The sequence below is a fragment of the Mytilus edulis genome, chromosome 10, assembly GCF_963676685.1.
Source record: "Mytilus edulis chromosome 10, xbMytEdul2.2, whole genome shotgun sequence".
Taxonomy (NCBI): domain Eukaryota; kingdom Metazoa; phylum Mollusca; class Bivalvia; order Mytilida; family Mytilidae; genus Mytilus; species Mytilus edulis.
Window position 1 is genome coordinate 42428516 of NC_092353.1, and position 26871 is coordinate 42455386.

General features: G+C 32.2%; 1 protein-coding gene across 1 annotated transcript; it reads right to left on the reverse strand.

The window, feature by feature from the left end:
• Positions 1-9593: 9593 nt before the first annotated feature.
• Positions 9594-11567, reverse strand: LOC139492776 (uncharacterized). The gene has a single exon (XM_071280926.1). The coding sequence runs from the start codon at positions 11565-11567 to the stop codon at positions 9594-9596; it is 1974 nt and encodes a 657-aa protein (XP_071137027.1).
• Positions 11568-26871: the final 15304 nt, after the last annotated feature.

Below are 26871 nucleotides of genomic sequence, written 5' to 3' on the forward strand. Positions count from 1 at the left end.
CTATAAACAGTGAATGTAAAATGTCATAGAGTGAGACAAAGGTATTACTGTCCAGCGATGGCGAAAACTATTTCTATAGAGCTTTATATTCGGTATTAAGATAGAATATCTGGATGCTTTATACTTTGTTTGTAATAGCCTTATGTTTCGAAGTTTCCGTCTGTCATATGTTCTTTGGTCTTGACCTATTATAAATGGTACAGCGACTGGTTGAACAAAATTATAGTTTTTTTTTGTCCTGTGAATTTCTCCCTTTTTATGAGTGATCAATGTTAAAATTAAGTTATTATGTACGTTTCTCAGATGTAATAACGCAGTAGGTCAACTATATGTGGCACATTTTCATGATTCATAATTCTTTGGTCAATGTTGAATTTTTTTCTATAAAGAGGGTATAAGAATGGCCCACTGAATTTCTTGATGTCTTTAACAAGATGCCTATTATCAAAATGTTAATCACAATCCAAATGTAGATATGTCAAACGTATTTAAAGGGGCCATGCTTGCTCGAACTATCCAGGGTTTTACATTTGCAGTAATATCAAGCTGGGCCCTTGGGCCATTTTATCAATTTGATAAGTAATTTATTATATCTTAAAGAGACATTAATATTGATAGAATCATGTATTCATTGTCAAGTTGTAAGCTTTTGAAAATTGGGGGTCGGGTTGGAGTAATGTATCTCTCTTGAATTTTTCTCTTTGTATACGAAAGTAATTATATATATATATAACTTCGTTAAAATATTAAAAAAATAAACTGTTTTCACAGAAATGGTGATGTAACGCCTTTTTGTAATTTTGAACATGCAAATGTTGAAACCAAAATAGCAATACTTTAACATGTAAGTTATGGAAATATTCAAAGTTGATGAACCACGACTGAAAGTACATGGCTGAACAATATACATGGAAATGTGCCAATATACAACTACATACAAAATACCATGGACTTATCATAAGTCGTTCCCTTTAAACAAACATAAACTTGTAAACTATGTAAAAGTTTCAATGTCAATGAACCATGATGAGGGGGTGGGCTTTATAACCTCCATAGAAATATGACTTGCAAATGCCAATAAATTTTCAAAGTCAATAGACAATTACTGAGGGGACAAGGCCAAATATTATCTATGGAAATGAGATGTTCCAATACTTATACAATTGCATAAAACATACTAGACCTAATCACAAACTAATACATTGCGAAGCCAACGCCGACGCCGTAAAAATAAAATGTATACGTATTCAAGGCCATAACTACCCTTGAGGCAAGTGAGGCAATTGCCTCACTAAAATTTCGACGCTGATTTTTTTTTATAAACATATATAAATATAATAGCCATTTGTTGTTCTGTCTCAACCTTAATGTCTATAACTTGTCATCATTCGTTTTAAATTATTCTTTCTGGATATAATTAGTTATCAAAGGTACCAGGATTATAATTTTATAACTCAGCATCTCAACGGGTGATGTTTCTCGATTACATTAACCTAGTAACGATAATCATCATGGATCTTTCGTTAAAAACAGGCTCTTGTATAAAAAAAAAAAAAGGAAAGCGCTACCGTAAAGGTAAAGAACGAATAATTCTAGTAAACGATATTTTTGTGAACAGAGTCTGAGTTTTTAATATAAATTCATTAGAACTAATCCAAAAACGATAAGTAGACTGACAAATCGCAAGGGAGCAGTCGGCCTGTCTGCGTATTTATTTCTCTGTTTCGCCAACTTTCTCTTTACAGATTAATAAAGTATAAATAATATGGAACATGCATGGATTAGTATTTATCCGTGTTTCTTTAACCTTAAAAGTTGAAAAAAAACATCCCAAATTCGAATTTGACATTGTTGAGGAACGGTAGAAAGTTTAAGGCGGGATTTTGTCTTTACTTATTTGGGACTTCGGAATTTCTTGTCTTTATATTTGGGGTTTCGGAAACCCCCAACGCCTAACCCCAAAGTTTATAGATTCTGGAACTAAAATACCATCGACTATTTCAAGAAAAAAATTGAAATTACGGACCTGAAACTCCAGGCCAATTCCCCTGTGGCCATATCATATACATACTTACTATAGATAGAATCATATTCATGTATCTTATCTCATTCTATCCCTTTTTTGTTTACTTTTGTCAGCATAAAAGCGAGTTTAATATTTTGTAACTACCACTGTTTGATGGCGCTAACAGGAAAGCTTAATTCCTTTGCAAACAAAACTGTTACTACCGATAATGCTACCGAATTGTTGATGGAAAAGGAATCAGAAGAAGACGTCGATCATTGTGTTTTTGTGCTACCGCTAGAAACACAGTCTTCCCTGAAAACTTAGAAAAGAGTATGTATGAGTGGCGAGAGATTGTGCAGTCTTGTCATGCTACATGTCCATCGCAATAAGGATGTCAGCGGACCAAATATACTGAAACTATTTGACGAAACCGGCCGTAGACAAATTTGGCAAACTCTACTGAATCGATGTTTGTTCTATGTTCTGGCAACAGACTCAAATTGATATTTGGATGATTATCTTATATTTAATTTAAGTTGTTAAAAATTTGGTGTTAGTAAAAGTCTATAAATATGAAAAATTTATATAAAAAGTGTCCAAATTTAAAACATTGTCAAACTCTCTGGAAATATCTAGAATGCAGGATTTTGCACCATTCATTTCATACCCTCCAAAAAAAAAATTTCGACTCGCTTAGCTCGGCTCAATTATTTTGCCTCACTAAAATATTAGGCCTAGTTACGGCCTTGGTATTGAAAAGCTTTAAAAAGGTGTGAATATCAAATATGATATGACGTGCTGCAGTTCTAAATTATGATTTGTCTGATTTACTCTGCATTTCTTGTTTTGCGTATATATTTACAGCATTTGGGGATTAAGGTGAGAGTGCAAAAACAAACAAAAAGAAATGAAATTTTCCTAGTTATAAAGGAGCAGAACTGTAGTACAGCAGGTGACTTTTTGCGTTTTATAGTTTTTTACCTTTGTGTATGAGCTTTATCAAATTAAGAAGACGCAAAGTTAAATAAGAGTGCAGCAAAATAAAATGGAAAGATGGAAGGACAGACGGTAAAACGGAAGATCAAGGGTAATACATGTATAATGTCCCCATACGCCTATCGGCATGGCATAAAAAATTTAACCCGTCTTTGGTCCTTTCTATAACATCATAATAATAGAAAACAATTCACACTTTGAGATCTTAGACTATACTGAATACTTTGAAAACACATTAAAATTGGTAAAGAAAATGGCAATTTAAATTAAGTTTTATAAGAATGCATTTTTACAACTTTTGACCCGTTAGTGGTAATAATCCTTGTGTTAAAATTTAATACAAACAAATCGACTCCTTCAACGTTTTGACATAAAAACCAAGTGACTATAGATGAAGACAACAGCGCCATACCATCATACATACCAAAATAGTATTGCATTCATATGAAAATGATTCCAACAGTTGCTTAATTGAACAACATACATCATTAAGAAATTCTTAATAAACATTCTTTTTATGATATTGGAACCCTTAGTTCAGTTTGAAAAAAACAACAGAAAAGCATAATATGAATTGTAATTCTCACGTTGAAAAACTATGTTCATATATATACTGAGAAAAGTATTCACATGCAGAACTACATTTGTACATTCATATGTAGAATAAGTCTGTGCATATATAGAAAAAAAAGTATATGCATATGAGGATAACTATGTGCATATGTAGGAAAAGTATGTGCATATAAGATAAACGATGTGCATATGTAGGAAAAGTATGTGCATATATATATAAAAAGTAAGTGCATATAAAGTAAACTATGTTCATATATATGAAAAGTATGTGTATACATAGAAAAAAACATATGCAGATATTGAAAAGTATGTACATTCATTTATATTAACATATGTTTGTATTCGGCAGCTATGGCGTTCCATAAAGTAGTCTCTTTAACAAAACAGTGCATGTCTATAAGATCACGTGTAACTTGTGCGCACAAGTTGTATAACTCGTGCGCACAAGTTGTGTAACTTGTGCGCACAAGATAGTAACTTGTGCGCGCAAGTTAGTAACTTGTGCGCGCAAGTTGGTAACTTGTACGCACAAGTTGAAATTTTTTTTTGCATGGCACTCCAGGGCTTCCGTAGTTTACAGTATACAAAATAAAACCGTTAAATTATTTAAATTTAACTGTAATTATTAAACCAACGTATTTTTAACATTTTTGAAAGACATAACGTCGTATTTGTTCAAAAATTATGATAGATATGTTTACCAATTAAGGGCCAAAATGTTGGCCTTGTGGCATTTTTCAGATATTACCGAGGCCAATAAATTGGCCCTATGGCACAGAACTCGTTAATAAACATGTGAATCTAATTAAACAACTCCATGTAATGAAAACGAGTGATAGTGACATTTTTGTCGTTTACCGCTAGCACGCCAAAACGACATTTTTGTCCTTTTTCAGTAGAACATACGAAGCATTAAAAACGTATATAAAAAACTTCAATTGACTGCCGAAACCATATTAGGTTTAAAGAAAAATAATTGACTTTGTTCTGTTATTCAAGAATAAACATAAAGTCTCAAATTATATATTGAATTTTGGGGTTGAAAACTATTTTTGTCTGAGATAATGTGCAACTTTTTACACAATCTATACTCCAATTATAAACTTTGTATGCCTTTATTTATTAAATTAACTGAATGAAATTAGCTCACATGGTTGACTGTAAAAAAAAAAAAGTTGTTATTTTATTTTTAAATTATAACGTTTATCTGAATGACGTCATCAAAACTGATGCTGTGTGTGACGTTTATGCGTATAAAAGTGGCAGGTACTTGATATTACTGGAAACGTTTTGCAGTAAAATAGTTTGTTGTTTATTAATTTATTCAATAAAACTGTTAGTTTAAATTTAGAAGGTTAGCTCTGTAAATATAGTCGGTATATAGAATCCGGGAATATCTCTTTTTAAATGCACTATTTTACCCCTCATATTTCTTGAGAAATTTAGCCATCTGGGGTTGGCTTAAACATGGGTTGACTTCACTAGTTTTAAAAACAACAAATATTTAAGTTATAACTTATAATGAATAATTTTGACAATGCCGGTCTTCTAAAATAATTTCTGCGAAAACCAAATAAAATTGACCCGGATTTTTGTATTTATCATTCTAATACTTAATTATGGCATACAATCTGCATACTCCGCCTTATGTGTCCATGTGTCTCACTTTGTTGTCAATTCAATATTAGAATACATATTCAATTTTCAGTTAAGATCGTGTTTTGACTTACCCATCACTTACTGCGTATTTTTGGATTTATTTTTGTCCTTTGTTGTTTTTTTTTTTGTTTTTTTTTTTGGTGCTTGGTCCAATTTTGACAAGTCAAGCTCTTTTTAAAAGTTTTTTTCTATCTGTTCTAATATTAAACTGGTACCCGACATGTCATGATCATCTCATTTTACATGTTTCACATTGAATTATATAGTGACCAATCGTGCATACAAAAAGAGAGGTAAAAGATACCAAAGAGATAGTAAAACTCACAAGTCAATATCATGGCAAAAAATAATACTGACCAAAAGACAAGTTAAATTTACACAGGCAGAAAAGAATACTAAAGACTGAGCAACATCAACCCAACCGAAAACTGGGGGAGATCATATATACATAACTATTGTATAAGGCAGTACGACGACCCGTAGTTTATAGCCTTGTCCCTATGACTTTGGTGGCTATAAGTGACTCATTTGTTACCATACGTACAGCTATCATGACTTATTATAACGAACTCTTTCAAAAATAATAGTGGTGCCAAAAGAAAATTCTGAATTGTTTATTTTAACAACCATTATTGTTAAAAAAACCAGCTAAAGAATAAAACAATATATAAACACGGACGGCAGTGCATAATATAAATTACGTACAAGCTAATACTAGTACTGACAATTCAAACCCAACACACGCAATATTGATATACGAACTTGTTTATATACAGAAGTTAGCATGCAGATCAGTCCATCTGATCCATTAAATTATTACATTATAGTCGTAATTTTGAATCGGTTTTTTTTTCGTTACTAAGAAAGACTAAACAAGACTGCAATCTAGCTACTTCGTATGACTAAATATGAAAAAAGATTAAGATATAATCAAATAGAGCAGTAGTGGGGAAACTACCGGTTCTGGGCCACTTTTTCTAATGTTAACCCTATGGGGAAAAGGTAGCCTCCTAAGAGGTAGCCTCCCGATGTGAGGCTAATTTTTATGACGTCATTTTTAGGTATTCCAACATTAATTGTTTTCATTGAATAATGTATGTAGATGCTTATCATTTTTCAGGTATGTGTGTGTGTGTGTGTGTGTGTGTTTGTCTGCATTGATTTAAGGTTTTGCTCATGTCAATTTTGACCCCCCCTTTTTTTATTTAGTGATTGTATCCCTATTTTTATTTTTTTTTTATTTTTTATTTTTTTTATTTATTTTTTTTTTTTAAGTTTCTGCTTCTTGGTACCACACTAGTAATAATAATAACAATGGTATGTACAATATTTAATATCTCCGTCAATTTAGACAAACATGGGTCGGAGAGCCATCCGCATGATGTCTTTACAATATAACAAAATCATATAACTATTTTATACATCGAGATAAAAGGATTAAAGAATTGTCTACAACTCAACAGTATCTATAACCTCACGAAAGGGCCAACAGTATGCTATCTTTCGTGCAGGGGTGTAAACTGTCGAGACTTGAAGTTAGTCTTTCAAAGTCAACTCTCTCAAATATCAGATAAATCGCGAGCTTTAATCGAAGAATTGAATTTCTTTGGCCAGTGTAACCATTTCACATAATGTTGCTTGTTGGGTCCTTTGCCTTTCGTTTTGAGGATTTTTTCAACTTTCCACATATCGTCTTCCCGAACATCCACTTTTTGCACCTCTGACTGGTAGAAGGTTCCTGAAATTTCGTCGTCTTGAAAATCAATAAGTCGATAAACTGGGAGTCCACCACGTAATATTCTTTGAGATATTTTAAATATCTCTCCGCTCCATTTCTCATCGTATTCCCGGGTAAAAGGATTTCTCATGTATGTTATCCGAACTTTATCACCGATTTTGAAACGGAAAGGTTTTCGTACTTTCTCTCTCTTAGGTTGTAATCTTTTCGGCCAATACATTTTCCACCAAAGGTTGGTCTCTTTAGATGTGGTGACTTTATCTGGTGCCATGCCAATCGTTCTATGGAAGGTCTTATTGTAGCTGTTAGCAAAATTCTGTAAGTTATCCACATAATCATATGACTGCTTACTGGTGATAAATCTCATGATTTTTGATTTAATAGTCTTGATAACCCTTTCAACGTAATTAGCTTTGATTTCTGTATTTTGTGCAAATAAATGTTGAATATTTCTCTGTTTTAGGAGAGATTCTACTAATCTTGATCTGAATTCTTGTCCTTTATCTGTTCTTATTCTGTTTGGTGATCTTCCTTCTGATAAAACGTGTTTCAAAGCAGTCGCCACGGATTCGCCTTTCTTATTCTTTAGAGGTCTTAGCCATACATATTTGGAGAATATGTCAATCACCACCAATATGAAATTGAATCCACTGTTTAATTTCGAAAATTTAGACATGTCCATCAAATCGATATCCCATTGGTCGTCTATTCCAATAACGATAACTCTATTCCGCTTAAACGACCTTTTTAATGGTCTTTGTAAACTGTATGGTTCCTGTCGTTGTAACCATTTTCGAATTTTATATTTACTGAGAACGAATTTTCCATCTGTTCGAACAAATCTGTAAAGTTTATCAGGCCCTGCAAAACTCGCTGGGTTAGCTGGATTGTAATAAATATTTCTCAAGTACTTTTCCCAAGAGGCCATCTTTTCACATGGAATGACGAATATAGAATGATATACAGAGTACAACGTTCTCGTATTTATATAGTTGAACTTTCATCGTCTTCATCCTCCTCATCCTCCTCTTCCTCTTCATCGTCATCAATGCTATTTTCACTTTCAGAACCATCATAATTTGTTTCGTTTTCAATAGCTTCATCTAGATAGCTTTCCAACATAGGTTTATATTTCCTGATAGCTACTTTAATGGCTTTTACGGTGTCCATACCATCGTTAACTAATTCTGTTATCATTTGCATGACTTTGCCATGCAGTTTACCATTTTGTAACTGTAGTAAATACTCAACTAAACTGCTATATCTGGACAAAAATTGGCCCATATCATCGTCTTTTAATTTGCGATTGGCCTTACTTATGGCGTGGTCTTCATTCATGTCACCATCCATGTATTTATCAACTTTTTCTTCCCATATATCTGTATTTGCCTCTCTGGCAAGTTCAGCTAATTTTATAAAAGCCATATCTTCTCCACCTTCTATATCAATTTCGTTTACACGAGACTTCTTTGAGGGTATGTCTTCATCCTCAATTTCCCTTTTTCTTTTTAAATCATTATTTTCCGGGTACCACTTATTCATATGTCTAGCTAAATCAGGAACGCTTTCAAAGACTACACCGCAATCATCACATGACGGCATGATTTCTTTATCGTCTGGTAAATACGTCTGCTCACTTTGAAATGATTCTTCAAACTGATGTGGTTCTAGTTCTTTTCTGCTAATGTACTCTTTAGAATCGCCCCCACCAACCATGTTCTTGCTTTCAAATATATTAAGTTTTAGTCTGTCGTCTTCCGGCGTATTCTGTTTCAGATCAATGAATAGACTCCCATATGGTTGTTGTGTCCCCTCTTTGTATTTATTCATGAATTTCTTCGGGTTATTAGGATACATCTGTCTAGCAAATATGGCTGGCCCAACTTGATCACGTGGGTTTTTGAATAATACTATATACTGACTATTGATGCTCATGGTTCGACTCTCCTTTCCTTTCGAGAATGCATTTTGCATTATACAAGCTACGCTAAGGTTCCTGTGATGGCTACCCTCCACAAAAAGTTCACATACATCCTTACTATTAGTGACGTCTCTCATTAAATCGTCTAGGATGATTAAACTTGGAAATCTAGAGTCTATGAATGAGTCATCATTCAAATTTTCAGGTAAACCTTGAACGAACAAAATATTTTTTATGGTCTGTTGCATTTCACTAAATAATGGCTGCCATCTTTTATAACACCATATTATTCTCTCTGGTGATGGTGTAATCATAGTCCGTGCTCTCTCCAATAATGTTTTCATCCAAAACGTCTTACCTGAACCAGTAGGTCCAGCCAGCATCATAGTGAACGGATGATGTAGTTTCACATTCTTTAGCGGCGGCGGCGGCGGCGGTGGTGGCGGCGGCGGCGGCGGTGGTGGCGGCGGCGGCGGTGGCGGCGGCGGTGGCGGCGGCGGCGGATATGCATCATTGATCTGCGGATATGGGTGACTGATTCTGTGTTTGTTTCTTTGGTGTCTCAACATGACATCTTTTCTCGAAAATTCTGAACCACAATCTGGACAAGTATTCGACATCTTTGATAGTTCTTAAAACACGTCCACTTCCTTCGAATGACAGACGTAGAGTGATTAAAAAATTGATTTTCATCCTTATTATATTCTCCAATGTCCATAGGCCAAACTTTGTATCCCATCATCTAGCAAGTATCTTTTATCATCATAAGGGGACAAGCCCAGTTTGTTGATTGATATATTATATAACGTATGGTCATATGAACGGATCTGTGTCATGGTAGACATGTGGATTTCTTTGTTGAATAAACTTTGTTTATAATGTTCGTGTCTTGTGTCATGTTTGATCACACTTTTCTTTATACCCTTCGCTGTCTTCTTCTCGCATAGTTTTTTATTCTCTTCATATATTAATGAGTACATCTTTGACTTGAGACCAACAAATTCCTGTATGGGAATACCGTGTGTTTCGTCTTTCATCTTTCCTAACACCTTTTTATTCAAAGTGCTATAAAGACGATGTTCAGGGAAATACTCTGACGTATCAAATAAGTGTTTGTCCTCCATCATATCTTGATATATATCATCAGTGTTGATGTCGTAGCATAGCGAGTCAGTGTCCGTAAACAAGAGTGTTGCTCTAGATCCATATTTATCCTTTATGTAATTATAATGAAAATCGTACATAAGTGTCTTTGACAAATCGAGTATAGTGAATCCCACGTAGATAGGTCTGTTTAAGTATAATCGTTGTTTCAGCATGTGCACAGCCACCAAGTTGTCGTTGAATATTTTGAAGGCATGAAATGTTGGTTTGCTGATTAATTTTCTGGCCTTTGATTGGTCATTCAAAAGTTTTATATCTGTTCTCTTCCTTAAATTTTCCATCGTCTTTCCAAAGACTGCATTATTCATGAGTTTGAAAAAATCCTTCTCGAACTCATTTGTTGCAAGCTTTCTCTTCTCTGTATTGAAATCAATATATGTCTTTAACCAGGGTCTTTGTTCAAATGTCATGACTCTATGGATCTTTGTAAGTCTCATTCCAAGTGATAAGTAGAGTTTTAAATTTTTATAATGTACCACGTATTTTTGCTTTGGATGTAAATTTGGTATCAGTTTTTCTGTCGATGTTCCTTTTAAGTTTAAATCATCCAATAGCTTTTCTGCATAGGGTGATAGCATATCATTTGTAACTTTTAATTTTTCTGGAGCTAATGGATATTCGTTGTGGTCGTCGTGTAGTTCCTTAGGATATTCTAAATCAACTTCTAATATAAAACCATTTTTACTGTCATCTTCAACGTCACTTATGTTTAGGTTCTCAATTTCAGAATCGTTTAGCCATCTGAAACCTTCAACTGGAAGTGCTTGTGACATGGCCCATCCGTATAAGTTGTTGGCATCTAGGTACATCACGTGATTAATGGGTTGATTTGGATCGTAGCTTGGTACATGTTTATTGTTAGCTTTGGCATAGCGATGGGATATCATTGATATTCCACCTCTTAAGCCTTTCTCTATAAACAAATGCATGTCTATGTCAGTGAGTAATTCCAACTTGACACCTGTCATTTTCAAGGCAGCCTGCCATGCAAGACCGGGTGATGTATAAAAATGTGCAACATCCAGTCCATAATAGTTGAGACAGATCTCCCTGAAATTTTCAAAGACGTCGGCTAATGCAAGGACATCTGATAGAACGTATAGATCGTGATACTGTCCGAGATTCTGCATGTTAAACAATTGCCATACGTGTTGTGCATGTGCATAGTCCAGTGTGGTTATACCTTCTCCCGATAATGTACTGTAAAAATCTTCAATCGGTGGTAGTTGAGATTCTAAAAACTTTGCCTCGGAATCAAAGTACTCGTATGGGTATACTTGTTTTCGCAGAAGCAGGTGTATTTGTTCTTCTTCAAAGTGGCTTGTCATGTGTCGAAATTTGCTAGAACCTTCTTTTGCCAGGTTTTCCACAAGTTTTTGTAATGAGGAAGACATGAACTGGAGCGAGTCTATAAAGTCCATGCATCCCAATGAAAAAGAAATATACTTTTCCATATTATTAGCAATGCAATTCAGCTTTTTTCCTTCAACTTTTCCAATAGCTTGCATTATTAAATGGCTATCGTATCCTCAAAGGTTATGAAACACAACTGGAATTCGACCTGTAAACTTATAATTGATATTACAGTCATTATGAGCTGCCCCTCTAAATTTTCCAGTCACATGACAATGATCTCGTACTCTACTGTCTGCTAGTTCTTTTTTACATATGTGACACATGGTTGCCTTTTTAAAGGATTGCCAATCACTCCCAGTCATGATCATGGGTTCGCAATGCTTAAATTTCTATTCTATATTATCTTGTTCTTGTACCATACACTCCACAAATTTATCGGCAGCATCTGCACCCCGATATACTACTGGTTCATTTGACGTTTCAGGTGTCAGACCAACCACTTTGTATGCAAAACCACATGGTATGTGTTTTGTAGTCTTTTTCGTCTTCTGGTCACATTCGTTACTATCAACAATTGGTTCTTGAAGACATTCAAAATCTGCATATATGACATATGGTACCTTGAGCTGCTTACGAATGTCTTTGTAATGTAACCATTTATTGTCTTCAGTTGGAAGTTCGATTTTCTGTGGTCCGTGGGTTTGGCAGTATGGTAGGTGGTTGTTTAATATTCTTTCTTTTGTAAATCCATGCAAGCAGTATGGACAGTAAAAATGCTTATGTTCAGAAGACTTTTGGTCGCCCAATAATCGATTAAGATTTTTAATCCAGCAAAAATGTGACTTCTTGTTGTCCGAACCAGACACAAGTTGGTTCCTTTTTCCTTTTTCCTTTTTCGATATTCAAATTTTGAAAAATATTACAAGTCCAAAGTGAATTTTTTTTTTTCTTAAAATTTTTTTTCCTCAAAAATGTTTTTTCCTCAAATTTTTTTATCCTCAAATTTTTTTTTTCCTCAAAATATTTTTTTCCTCAAAATTTTTTTTCCTCAAATTTTTTTTTTCCTCAATTTTTTTTCCCTCAAAAATTTTTTCCTCAATATTTTTCCTCAAAAAGTTTTTCTTCAAATTTTTTTGTCGTTTCCTTATTCGTTTTCCTTTTCATTTTTTGATTATCATCCTTATTCGATTTCCATTTCCTTATTCGATTTTCATTTCCTTATTGGGTTTCTTCTTTTTCAATATTCATTTCCTTTTTCGATTTCTATTTCCTTATTCGGTTTCTATTTCCTTATTGAATTTTCATTTCCTTATTCGATTTCCATTTCCTTATTCGATTTTCATTTCCTTTTTTGGTTTCTATTTCCTTATTCGGTTTCTATTTCCTTATTCGGTTTCTATTTCCTAATTGGATTTTTGTTTCCTTATTCGATTTCCATTTCCTTATTCGATTTTCATTTCCTAATTCGGTTTCTTTTTCCTTTTTCAATATTCATTTCCTTATTCGGTTTCTATTTCCTTATTCAGTTTCTATTCCTTATTGGATTTTCATTTCCTTATTCGGTTTCCATTTCCTTATTCGGTTTCCATTTCCTTTTTCGATATTCAAATTTTGAAAAATATTACAAGTCCAAACTGAATTTTTTTTTTCCTTCAAAATTTTTTTTCCTCAAAATTTTTTTTTCCTCAAATTTTTTTTTCCTCAAATTTATTTTTTCCTCAAAATTTGTTTTTCCTTAAATTTTTTTTTTCCTCAAAATTTTTTTTTCCTCAAATTTTTTTTTCCTCAAATTTTTTTATTTCTCAATATTTTTTTCCTCAAAATTTTTTTTCCTCACAATATTTTTTCTGAAAGAGTTTTTCTTCAAATATTTTTTTCGTTTCCTTATTCGTTTTTTTTTCCTTTTTTGATTATCATCCTTATTCGATTTCCATTTCCTTATTCGATTTTCATTTCCTTATTCGGTTTCTTTTTCCTTTTTCAAAATTCATTTCCTTTTTCGGTTTCTATTTCCTTATTCGGTTTCTATTTCCTTATTCGGTTTTTATTTCCTAATTGGATTTTTGTTTCCTTATTCGATTTCCATTTCCTTATTTGATTTTCATTTCCTAATTCGGTTTCTTTTTCCTTTTTCAATATTCATTTCCTTATTCGGTTTATATTTCCTTATTCAGTTTCTATTTCCTTATTGGATTTTCATTTCCTTATTCGGTTTGAATTTCCTTTTTCGGTATTCAAATTTTGAAAAATATTACAAGTCCAAACTGAATTTTTTTTTCCTCAAAATTTTTTTTTCCTCAAAATTTTTTTTTTCCTCAAAATTTTTTTTTTCCTCTAATTTTTTTTTTCCTCAAATTTTTTTTTTTCCTCAAAACTTTTTTTTCCTCAAACTTTTTTTCCTCCAATTTTTTTATTCCTCAATTTTTTTTCCTCACAATATTTTTCCTTGAAGAGTTTTTCTTCAGATTTTTTTTTCGTTTCCTTATTCTTTTTTTTTTTTCTTTTTCGATTATCCTTATTCGATACCATTTCCTTATTCGATTTTCATTTCCTTATTCGGTTTCTTCTTCCTTTTTCAATATTCATCTCCTTTAATGATTTCTATTTCCTTATTCGGTTTCTATTTCCTTATTGGATTTTCATTTCCTTATTCGATTTCCATTTCCTTATTCGATTTTCATTTCCTTATTCGGTTTCTTTTTCCTTTTTCAATATTCATTTCCTTTTTCGGTTTCAATTTCCTTATTCGGTTTCTATTTCCTTATTGGATTTTCATTTCCTTATTGGATTTTCGTTTCCTTATTCGATTTCCTGTTCCTTATTCGATTTTTATTTCCTAATTCGGTTTCTTTTTCCTTTTTCAATATTCATTTCCTTTTTCGGTTTCTATTTCCTTATTGGATTTTCATTTCCTTTTTCAATTTCCATTTCCTTATTTGATTTGTACTTCCTTATTCGGTTTATTTTTATTTTTTCAATATTCATTTCCTTTTTCGGTTTCTATTTCCTTATTCGGTTTCTATTTCCTTATTGGATTTTCATTTCCTTATTCGATTTCCATTTCCTTATTCGATTTTCATTTCCTTATTCGTTTTTTTTTCCTTTTTCAATATTCATTTCCTTTTTCGGTTTCTATTTCCTTATTCGGTTTCTATTTCCTTATTGGATTTTCATTTCCTGATTGGATTTTCGTTTCCTTATTCGATTTCCATTTCCTTATTTGATTTGTACTTCCTTATTCGGTTTATTTTTATTTTTTCAATATTCATTTTCTTTTTCGGTTTCTATTTCCTTATTCGGTTTCTATTTCCTTATTGGATTTTCATTTCCTTATTCGATTTCCATTTCCATATTCGATTTTCATTTCCTTATTCGTTTTTTTTTTCCTTTTTCAATATTCATTTCCTTTTTCGGTTTCTATTTCCTTTTTCGGTATCTATTTCCTTATTCGGTTTCCATTTCCTTTTTTCGATATTCAAATTTTGAATGTGTTCTCCACATGAGACCAAATGACACAGAAATAAACAACTATAATAGATCACCGTGCGGCCTTCAACATTGAACAAAGCCCATCCCGCATAGTCCGCTTTAAAAATCTCCGAAATGTCAAGTGCTAACAAATTTCAAACAAGAAAACTGACGGCCTAATTTATGTACAAAATATGAACGAAAAACAAATATGTAACACAGCAACAAACGAGAACCACTGAATTAATTTAGTTTCCTGACTTGGGATAGGTACATATACATACATAATGTGGCGGCGTTAAACATGTAACTTTGACAGTGGTGTAACAGTACAACATAAGAGCGAACTATAAAAATCAGTTGAAAAAGACTTAAGCCTGACTTAACTCAGATCATGAGATACAAATAGAAATACACCTTGCTAAAACACAGAGTGTACGTGGCCTGGTACATATCTGAGAGTTTTTCCAGTTATTAACAGCTAGTTCAAAGCCAAAAACAAAAAATAAACGAAATCATGCATCCCAGACTAAATAATTAATCTTCATAGAATTAAAAAGACTACAATAATTATTAATTAAATTGTACTGACATTGTATTCTTTAAATATCTTATAAACGATCTTTTAATTGAAGCTTTCCTTCCACTTTTATTGGTAAAATATCGCATACGTGTGTATTACGATTTATTTTGAAAATGCTGAAAATATATTGATTGATTGATTGTTGGTTTCTCAACGTTCAGTGGCAAATATTTCATGAATATTCAGGACGAGAACAATTTAACAATAAATACAATAGGTAGGTCTCGTAATAATTGAGGCCATCCGGGATGATGATCAGGGAAATTTTGACTGCCACAGGAAGATGAGGGTATATTGGATAGGTACATGAATTTTGCCTTGCATCAGGTAACCTACGAATTCTCAAAGAGTTGTTGTAAGGGTTCTTAACGTACAAAGAGCATGACTTTCTCTTAACACGAGGCATCGGACTTAACTTCCCCATTCTGACCGGACATGACTACATACTTGATACATCCCGCACAGCCAAACGGAAGCCCGACTTTGGCAAGCATTTTACTGCCGGTCGAGAGAAGACCAAGTGGCCATATTTCTATTCCCCAGTCACCCCTGGGGTCAGCAAATATTTGAAAAGTAGACACAATGAAATTCAATTTTTAAATAACTTACAATATTAAATTAAATAAAAAAAGAATGGGAAGAATTGATACTCATAATGTAGTTAAAGTTTGTTGATTACTGCTGCGGTATATGATTAATAGACATGCTATTACAGGTCTATATGGTTGAATATTTCTATCTTAAATATGTATTTGTTTCTAATAAAATGCATAGTTTCAGCTTTCGCGTATGCAGTACGCATATGTTGTACTATGTTGAAGATGAAACTCACAATTGGTTAATTTAATAGACCTTCACAGGCCTTGTTTCACAGTTGTAATACAACAACTAGAAGTTTTTAACGACCTTGACAGGCTATTAAAACATCCAATTGTTGTATTAGAATTGTGAATTTAAAACATCTTCACAGTCCTTGTTACACATTTGTATTAAAAAAGGTTTTGTATTTATGTTTATCATAATATACATTTTCAATAAGGCCAATTTTATATGTTAAAATAGCTCTTATTCTATCATGGTTTTGAAAGCCTACCCCAAAAATATTGCCAACTTATTCAATTTAAACTGTTGTATCTGTATAACAGGCGATTATTTGAAAAAAATATGAAAATATTTTATTTTTAGCTTGTTTATGTCTGTGCAATTTCAAGGGAAAGAAATCTTAATCACAAACCGTTCGTTGCAACGGTTACTACTTGCAACGGTTGTTTGAAAGCATAATCGAGTACACACCATGTCGTTTGTTATGAACGTTGCGAAATATGTTGATTATATACCTTTTGTTCCTCTCTTAATACGCTTTCGAATGAGGTATACAGTTTATCTGTAAATACGGGCTGAAGGGTCACAGCAGTCCATTCAAATATTCAAAATATCCATTTCATTATTCAAAATTGGCTATTTCCTAATTTTCACGCGTGTTTTGGCATTAAGGTACTCCGTAACCCCTCTAATGGTCATTGCCGCACATATTGTTTATTATCAGTGTATTTCTCTATCAATCAGCTTTTTATTGGTGTATAATTTTTATCGTAATTAGGAGCTGACGGGTTGCAGCAGTCCGTTTCATTATACAAAATAAGCTATTTCTCAATGTTCACGCGTATTTCGATATTAAGTCCGGCGGAACTCCTCTAATATGCGTTGCGGAACATATTGACTATATACCTTTTGCTCCTCTCTTAATAATCTTTTGAATGATCAGATATAAGGTTTATCTGTAATAACGGGTTGAGGGGGTACAGCAGTCCATTGAAATATTCAAAATGTCCATTTCATTATTCAAAATTGGCTATTTCCTAATTTTCACGCGTGTTTTGTCATTTAGGTCCTCCATAACCCCTCTAACGGTCATTGCGGCACATATTGTTTATTCTCAGTGTATTCCTCTATCAATAAGCTTTAAATTGGTGTATATTTTTTTCCGCAATAAGAGCTGACGGGTTGCAGCAGTCCGTTCCATTATTCAAAATAAGCTATTTCTCAATGTTCACGCGTATTTCGATATTAAGTCCGTCGGTACTCCTCTTATATGCGTTGCGGAACATATTGACTATATACCTTTTGCTCCTCTCTTAATAAGCTTACGAATGAGTTATGAGGTTTATCTATTATTCGGGGCTGAAGGGTAAAAGCAGTCCATTCAATTATACAAAATATCCATTTCATTATTCAAAATTGGCTATTCCTTAATTTTCACGCGTGTTTTGTCATTTAGGTCCTCCGTAACCCCTCTAATGGTCATTGCTGCACAATCAACTTGTTATATCTTTAATCAGAGGATGAAGAATAGCAAAGGGCCAGAGAAAATAAAAAAGGACAACGTAGAGTATTTTAATTTTGATATATATATATATATGTTTTGGTATTCAGGTTGTCCATACATGGAATTTTTTTTTTAAATAGTTAAGAAAAGCCATAAGTTTATATCCTCCGAAACTAAATAAATAAATGAAATTAAAGATTTACAGAGTGTTTTTTTATAATAATTTGAATGATCGTTTGATAACACTAAAATGACGAATTTAAAAATACGGAATTTAGCTACAGTGTCAGTTATTTTTATTTCACTATTCACCGCTCCAACTTGAATAATGAAACCTAAACTATTTCATCATTCATTACTTAACATTGAATAGTGAACTAGTTCATTATTCATTATTGAATTTTGAATAATGAATAATGAATAATGGACGTACTTCAGCGCGGTAAAAATGAGAAGTATGATGGATTTTTTGTCTGTGCCCGGTAAAAAGACCACCTACATAATGTAGTGTTCTAGTACTTCCCAGATCTATGGACAAACCTACAGGCAGGACGGAACACTCTTAGTTAATCATATGTACATACCACCTAAAACTTCATTTTTGAGGGATTATATATATACATACAACCTATAGTAACTTACCCTGTATTTCACTTTAAATGTGTCTCGTTTTATACTAATGTATAGCTGAAATAGTCGGGCAATCCATGACAGATTTTGCCAAGTAGCCTTTGCCAGCTGTTCATATTAAATTGTTCATATTGCCTCGCATATGTGTGTCTTCTATGCCGCATACAACTGTGACGATATTGACTTTAGCAAACAATTCTGCTCAAACCGGTGCTAGGGACTGTCTTTCAACTTTCATTGAAACGAGAATGATTTCTCTGTTTAAAAGATCTCAATGTATTTGTCAACAGAACAGCAATAAAGACGCTGTTTCTTTACTGCAAATGTATTGTGTATATGTCTTGATTTTGATGTCGGGCAAACTTATGAAAGAAAACGGAAACACAAAAATCAGTATTTTTTTTTTAATTTGTTAAGGCGCATAACCCTAGAATGGTATAAATGACGCCACCAAAATTCAAATGTGATCTGTATTTTGTTGTAATACGGATTGTGTATAAGTTTCTTAACATTTTGTTGAGGCAAACTCAAGAACGGAAACTAATTTCTTGACGTACGCACATACACACAGACAAAGCTGGAAAAACTTAATGCCCCCTCCACTATAAGTCATATTTCATTGAATAACCCGATGTTTTCATCACTTAGTAACGATAATTGCTATCTATATCCTATTCTTTTTTATTTATATAAAGTTCCGGAAAACATTTCCCTAACCGATATTAATCAGAGTCTTTTAAATAACTAGAAGGAATTCCGATCTATATATAGAAAATTATTGACCTGGCTACTGAGGTCATTTGTCGCTTCTGTAAAAGGAGTAAAAAACGGGGCATGTAATATCAAAATCGGGAATACGCTGGCATTTCATAATCTATCATGTATTGTTACGTAGGGACATTTGTTCTTACGAAACAGCTTATAAATGCACATCTTATACAGGGACAGATCCAGCCATTTTAAAAAGGGGGCGGGTTCCAACTATATGTCCCTATTCAAATGCATTGATCGGCCGAAAAAGGGAGGTTCCAGCCCCCGGAACCCCCTTCTGGATCCGCCACTGTTACAACATTTTGAAGTCTCATATAGACTTTCCAGTTCGTTTTTCATTGTATACTAGAAAGATCTCATTTTTGTCTGAATTGGTGAACCCTTTTTTAACGATAAAGAGTAATAAGGAAATGAAAATTTAATAAGGAAATAGAAACTGAATAAAGAAATAGAAACCCAATAAGGAAATGGAAATCTAATATTATAACAATGAAATAAAAACCCAATAAGGAAATAGAAACCGAAAAAAGGAATGAAAATCGAATAAGGAAAAAGTTACCGAATAAGGAAATGAAAATTGAATTAGGAAATAGAAACCGAATAAGGAAATGAAAATTGAATAAGGAAATAGACACCAAATAAGAAAATAGAAACCGAATAAGTAAAACGTTACCGAATAAGGAAATGAAAATCGAATAAGGAAAAAGAAACCGAATAAGGAATGTTATTACATTGGTTGCAATGAATAACATTGATTTCCCAGTTAAGTGGTTATTTCACTTTCTGACGTCATACAATAATAGGCGTTGTCAAGACGTCGATAACGTCGGATCAAAACAAATTGTGAATGCGTAGGAAAAACATATTGTTCTTTACATTTCTAACATTAATTTCTTTTAAAAAAGCCATTAGCCAATGTAATAAAAAGTATAACTAATCACCGTATTTGAATATCAAAAATAAGACAACTTGTGACCGAACGCCGCTATGGATTAAACTCGTGCTGCGCACTCGTTTAATCCATGCGTCGTTCGGTCACGCGTTGTCTTATTTTTGATATACAAATACGGCGATTCGTTATACTATAAATAATCGAAAAAGGAAAAAGAAAACGAATAAGGAAACGAAAAAAACTTTTTGAGGAAAAATATTTTGAGGAAGAAAAAAATTTGAGGAAAAAAAATATTGAGGGAAAAAAAATTTTGGAAAAAAAATTTTGAGGAAAAAAAAAAATTTGAGGAAAAAAAATTTTAAGGAAAAAAAATTTTGAAGGAAAAAAAAAAATCAGTTTGGACTTGTAATATTTTTCAAAATTTGAATATCGAAAAAGGAAATGGAAACTGAATAAGGAAATGAAAATCGAAAAAGGAAATAGAAACCGAAAAAGGAAATGAATATTGGAAAAGGAAAAAGAAACCGAATAAGGAAATGAAAATCAAATAAGGAAATGAAAATCCTTTAAGGAAATAGAAACTGAATAAGGAAATAGAAACCGAATAAGGAAATAGAAACCGAAAAAGGAAATGAATATTGAAAAAGGAAAAAGAAACCGAATTAGGAAATGAAAATCGAATAAGGAAATGGAAATCGAATAAGGAAACGAAAATCCAATAAGGAAATAGAAACCGAATAAGGAAATAGAAACCGAAAAAAGAAATGAATATTGAAAAAGGAAAAAGAAACCGATTAGGAAAAGTAAACCATTTAAGGAAATGGAAATTGAATAAGGAAATGAAAATCCAATAAGGAAATAGAAACCGAATAAGGAAATAGAAACACAAAAAAGGAAATAGAAACATAAAAAAGGAAATGAATATTGAAAAAGGAAAAAGAAATTGAATTAGGAAATAGAAACCGAATAAGGAAATAGAAACCAAATAAGGAAATAGAAACCAAAAAATGAAATGAATATTGAAAAGGGAAAAAGAAACCAAATAAGGAAATGAAAATCGAATAAGGAAATGGAAATCAAATAAGGAAATGAAAATCCAATAAGGAAATAGAAACCGAATAAGGAAATAGAAACCGAAAAAGGAAATGAATATTGAAAAAGGAAAAAGAAACCGAATAAGGAAATGAAATTCGAATAAGGAAATGGAAATTGAATAAGGAAATGAAAATCCAATAAGGAAATAGAAACCGAATAAGGAAACGAAAAAAAATTTTGAAGAAAAACTTTTTGAGGAAAAATATTTTGAGGAAAAAGAAAATTTGAGGAAAAAAAATTTGAAGAAAAAAAAATTGAGGAAAAAAAATATTTGAGGAAAAAAAATTTTGAGGGAAAAAAAATTTTGAGGAAAAAAAAAATTTGAGGAATAAAAAAATTTTGAGGAAAAAAAAATTTGAGGAAAAAAAATTTTGTGGAAAAAAAAAATTTGAGGAAAAAAATTTTTAAGAAAAAAAAATTTTTAGGAAAAAAAAAATTTGAGGAAAAAAAAATTTTGAAGGAAAAAAAAAATTCAGTTTGGACTTGTAATATTTTTCAAAATTTGAATATCGAAAAAGGAAATGGAAACCGAATAAGGAAATGAAAATCGAAAAAGGAAATAGAAACCGAATAAGGAAATAGAAACCGAAAAAGGAAATGAATATTGAAAAAGATAAAAGAAACTGAATAAGGAAAAAGAAACCGAATAAGGAAATAGAAACCGAAAAAGGAAATGAATATTGAAAAAGGAAAAAGAAACCGAATTAGGAAATGAAAATCGAATAAGGAAATGGAAATCGAATAAGGAAACGAAAATCCAATTAGGAAATAGAAACCGAATAAGGAAATAGAAACCGAAAAAGGAAATGAATATTGAAAAAGGAAAAAGAAACCGAATAAGGAAATGAAAATCGAATAAGGAAATGGAAATCGAATAAGGAAATGAAAATCCAATAAGGAAATAGAAACTGAATAAGGAAATAGAAACCGAATAAGGAAATGAATATTGAAAAAGGAAAAAGAAACCAAATTAGGAAATGAAAATCGAATAAGGAAAGGAAAATCCAATTAGGAAATAGAAACCAAATAAGGAAATAGAAACCGAATAAGGAAATAGAAACCGAATAAGGAAAATAATATTGAAAAAGGAAAAAGAAACCGAATAAGGAAATGAAAATCGAATAAGGAAATGGAAATAGAATAAGGAAATGAAAATCCAATAAGGAAATAGAAACCGAATAAGGAAATAGAAACTGAAAAAGGAAATGAATATTGAAAAAGGAAGAAGAAACCGAATAAGGAAATGAAAATCGAATAAGGAAATGAAAATCGAATAAGGAAATGGAAATCGAATAAGGATGATAATCGAAAAAGAAAAAAGAAAACGAATAAGGAAATGAAAAAAAAATTTGAAGAAAAACTTTTTGAGGACAAATATTTTGAGGAAAAACAAATTGAGGAAAAAAAATTTTGAGGAAAAAAAAAATTTTGAGGAAAAAAATTTTTTAGGAAAAAAAAATTTTGAGGAAAAAAAAATTTGAAGTAAAAAAAATTCAGTTTGGACTTGTAATATTTTTCAAAATTTGAATATCGAAAAAGGAAAAAGGAAAAAGGAACCAACTTGTGTCTGGTGTTGTCCGATATCATGAGTAGATTAACATGTTGTTCAAATCGATGTTTTGAAATATGAATAGGGAATACTTCGCCTTTGTTAAACCCAAACACGTTAAGAGATATTTCATTCTGCTTTTCGAACTTTGGTATGTCGGCTAATTTCACAGGAAACTTGATGGTATCAAAGTTTAAGCTTGAAGTGTGTTCCTTGTATTTCTAAACTCGCTCTCCGTGACATTTCGCTGGGTGAATTGCTGCCAAAATCGACCACATGAAACATTTGCTATCTTTGTTTTTTACATTGACTATCGCATGTTTAGATCTAAGTTTGATTGGAAGTGGAATATAACTTGAGCCATTTAGTGGTCTGTAACGTGCCATGTGTATTGTAAGATCTACCACATTATCTATCGTCCAATTACTCCCTTGTCGCTGATATTCAATGAAAGATGTATACATCTTTTTGATAGATTCCTTTAATCCGGCATCGATATCCTCCAATTTTAAACTGGTCTGGCATTTTCCACGGAAATGCGGCTCTGCAGTTTCTATGGCATCTTCTTTTCGTCTGCTCATTTTAACCTTCATGGATAGATACCACTTCAATCCACCTCTTTCATTAATTTTACGCTTGATGACATCTTTAACATCATCATACCGGCTTTTTAGGAATGACATTGGATCAAATTTATTCAATCCTTTTGCATCGATCGTATGTGTTTCAACGGTTCCATTGAGCGCTTTGAAATTGCATGGATCCGTTTTTTCATTTGTTTCTGTACTATTCATAGTAACACCACCACCATTTTGGACTGGTTGTTTATCATGGTTTCGCTTATGGCGTTGGTAGTTGTCTTTTCTTGAAAATACTACATCGCAGGTGGGGCAATGCCATTTCGTTCCAGTATGAACCGATCTCTTATGGCGCATCAAACTCTCTTTATGGGAAAACGATTTTCCGCATACACCACATTTTATTGGAGATTTTGCAATCTTTATTTTTTTCGATGCTGGTTCCATCTTTTTAACCTGAAAAGTGAAAGTGTATTCAATATAGGCATTTTTATTTTTATTTTTATTATTCCTTATAATATGAAACGGACAACCAGTTATTATTCATATCAAAGGAGCCTATCGCCACTGGTACTCGCCCACGGGTCGGAAAAACGACTCCTCAGTCTACCGACCGTATGGGTTCCCAGTCTTGATACTGATATGAATAACGATCTGATTGATATTCAAGAATGTTTGACTAAGGCTCTCGCCAAAGTAGTCACCGCCCGTCAACATTTCCATCACTGGAAACAGAGCTGCTCTCGCATTTAAGCAAGACTGCAAAGGTTTTGGTCGGAGAGGTCTTCCTGACTATAGCGGGGCATGCCACATGACACTTCCTCTCCATTGTTAGCTAAATGACACTGCCCTAAGTCAGTACACCATACCAGTGCAGGAGTCTACTTCAAACTTTCGAGAACTCTAAATTAAAATACAACCCCCCTTTTTTTCCCATTATTTTGATAGTAGCATATGTCTAGTCCATTTATTTGTTAAACGTAAAATAAATTTGAAATTTAAAAAAAAAAAAAAAGAAAACTTTGATTTATATCATACAATCCTTTACTATCAAACGTTAAAAATTGTTTAAAATGAACAAATTATTAGCCATACCAAACCTTTAAATCCTTAAGATACTGCTAATGTAAACTTGATTTCACCTTTAGAGTGTCATCGATAAGACTGTGCTATCCCCGCAATTCACAGCGTTTATATAGCAGAAATTTTATAAATTGTGGAAATTCCGTAATTTACGTAATCTGATTGGTTAATTTCAAATCCGGCAAATTTTTTCGATCGATAATCAGTTCAGTCTAATTTACCTGTTAGAGCGATCAGACGTATTTTTCTTTGCTATCAAGGCAAATTTATATTTTCTGACGTCTGCTCCTGATGTAACATGTGTAAAAAAGAATAATTTAAAATAAAAGTATTCATTAATGAATAAGTTTATCAAAAATGAATATTGCTTAAGTACAGCCTAATAAAAAAAGGTTGAAATAATCATTATCTGATAAAGATTTACTTGACATGTTTACATTAATGGTCATTCACCCATGTACTTAATCACACCAGGTTATTGGGGTCAACAGAAACTGTTGAAGTGTCTTGTTTATCAGTCTGGCATTTTATAGTAAAAGGATTTCAGTTGAAAAATGAATATGATCGAGGAAACAATAAAATTAGTTTTCAATGTATACTATATATTAAAATATATGATTATAACGGAGGGATGGTAGTTGGATATTAAAAACAAAAGACGTATTTATATAACAGTATGTATCATCAAACACATTAAAATTAACTACTGGATAAATGTCATCTTTGTACGAATAATACTATTCAATTCAATTAATATTATGATTTACTTATTTCAAAAGACTGCATAACGCGACAATGTTTATAATATTTTCAACATGGCGACTACATTTAAATCGGATTATTGACAAGTCTAAACTTGATTATGACACAGACAAGTTAACGAACGCTTTCAGTGATTTAGCAAGTATATTATAAATTCCAATACTTAAAAAAAAAAAAATCACACCATTAATATAAGATATAATATTCTAATAAGTGTCAATAATATAACTATTTAATGATTTTAAAAGACAGACGCGATTTTTCAAAATGGCGGATTTATTGACAAGTATCAACATGTTAAAGGTCACTACGTACAATAATAGACAAGTTTAAACACGCATTCAATATTGATTTAATAATCATGTTATCAGAGATAAATAGCCGTAGGTGATTAAATAGTATGTAATACCAGAGCCATATAATACAATAATGATCTGTTAATACTAAGGTGGGGTTTTCCTGTGTATCTATTTATAGACTGGGAATTTTCATCAAATATAAAGAAAATATATATTTATACTTATTCAATAACGCCAATTAATTAGCCGTAATTAGTAACACTTTATAATGACCTTATCTTCCAAAGTAATTAATTTAATTAATTAGTGTCATAAAACTTAAATTGACGTCATAAAAATTAGCCTCACATCGGGAGGCTACCTCTTAGGAGGCTACCTTTTCCCCATAGGGTTAACATTAGAAAAAGTGGCCCAGAACCGGTAGTTTCCCCACTACTACTACACAAATATAAAGAAAATATATATTTATACTTATTCAATAACGCCAATTAATTAGCCGTAATTAGTAACACTTTATAATGACCTTATCTTCCAAAGTAATTAATTTAATTAATTAGTGTCATAAAACTTAAATTGACGTCATAAAAATTAGCCTCACATCGGGAGGCTACCTCTTAGGAGGCTACCTTTTCCCCATAGGGTTAACATTAGAAAAAGTGGCCCAGAACCGGTACTACTTAGAGCTAAGGAAAAAAGATGAAAATATAATAACATATAATGAGGCATCTCTTGTAATTCCAGTGTTTTTAAATGTTTCCGTTTAGTTTAAAAATCAAATTTTCAACTTGAAAATAAAGGGTCGTCTAAATTTGCGTATTATTCACACACGTCCAATCTTCTATCTAACTATGGATAGGATATGAATGGCTACATGCATTTTAACCCGGGACCATTTATCTGTGTCAGTCAACAGCGATGTTTCCCACTCATGTCTGAGAGTTGTTTTATTGTCCCAGTCCAGTCGTTGTTTTCGATAGTATTTGAGTTGGTTTTGTTTTTATTGTCTAAGCGGTTGTGTTCGTTAATATCAGACTTCTAAATTTTAATTTAGGAAGTGAATGGTATAACAAATATGTGTAGCCTCCAATAATTTATTCGCAGTCAATTTATACTTTTGCTTTTAGAGTTTGAAATATCGTATAATGCATATTTCCGACTATCTTTTTTTTTTAGACTGTAAGTTGACCTCTATATATCTTTGTAAATTTTTTTTGTGTACTGGAGTTAAAGTCTCATTTTCACTGAGTCTGGCATGCATGGATCTCTTTTTAAAATTTAGAGAAGGGCTTTCTATGTAAGTCGACCAGTTTGTGATTATATTTGTGCATTTATTAAAATCAAATTCATTACTTGAAGAATTAATCTCATTAAAAAGGAAAGTACGTTGTCCGTTATTATGATTGGAGTAAACTATTGGTAC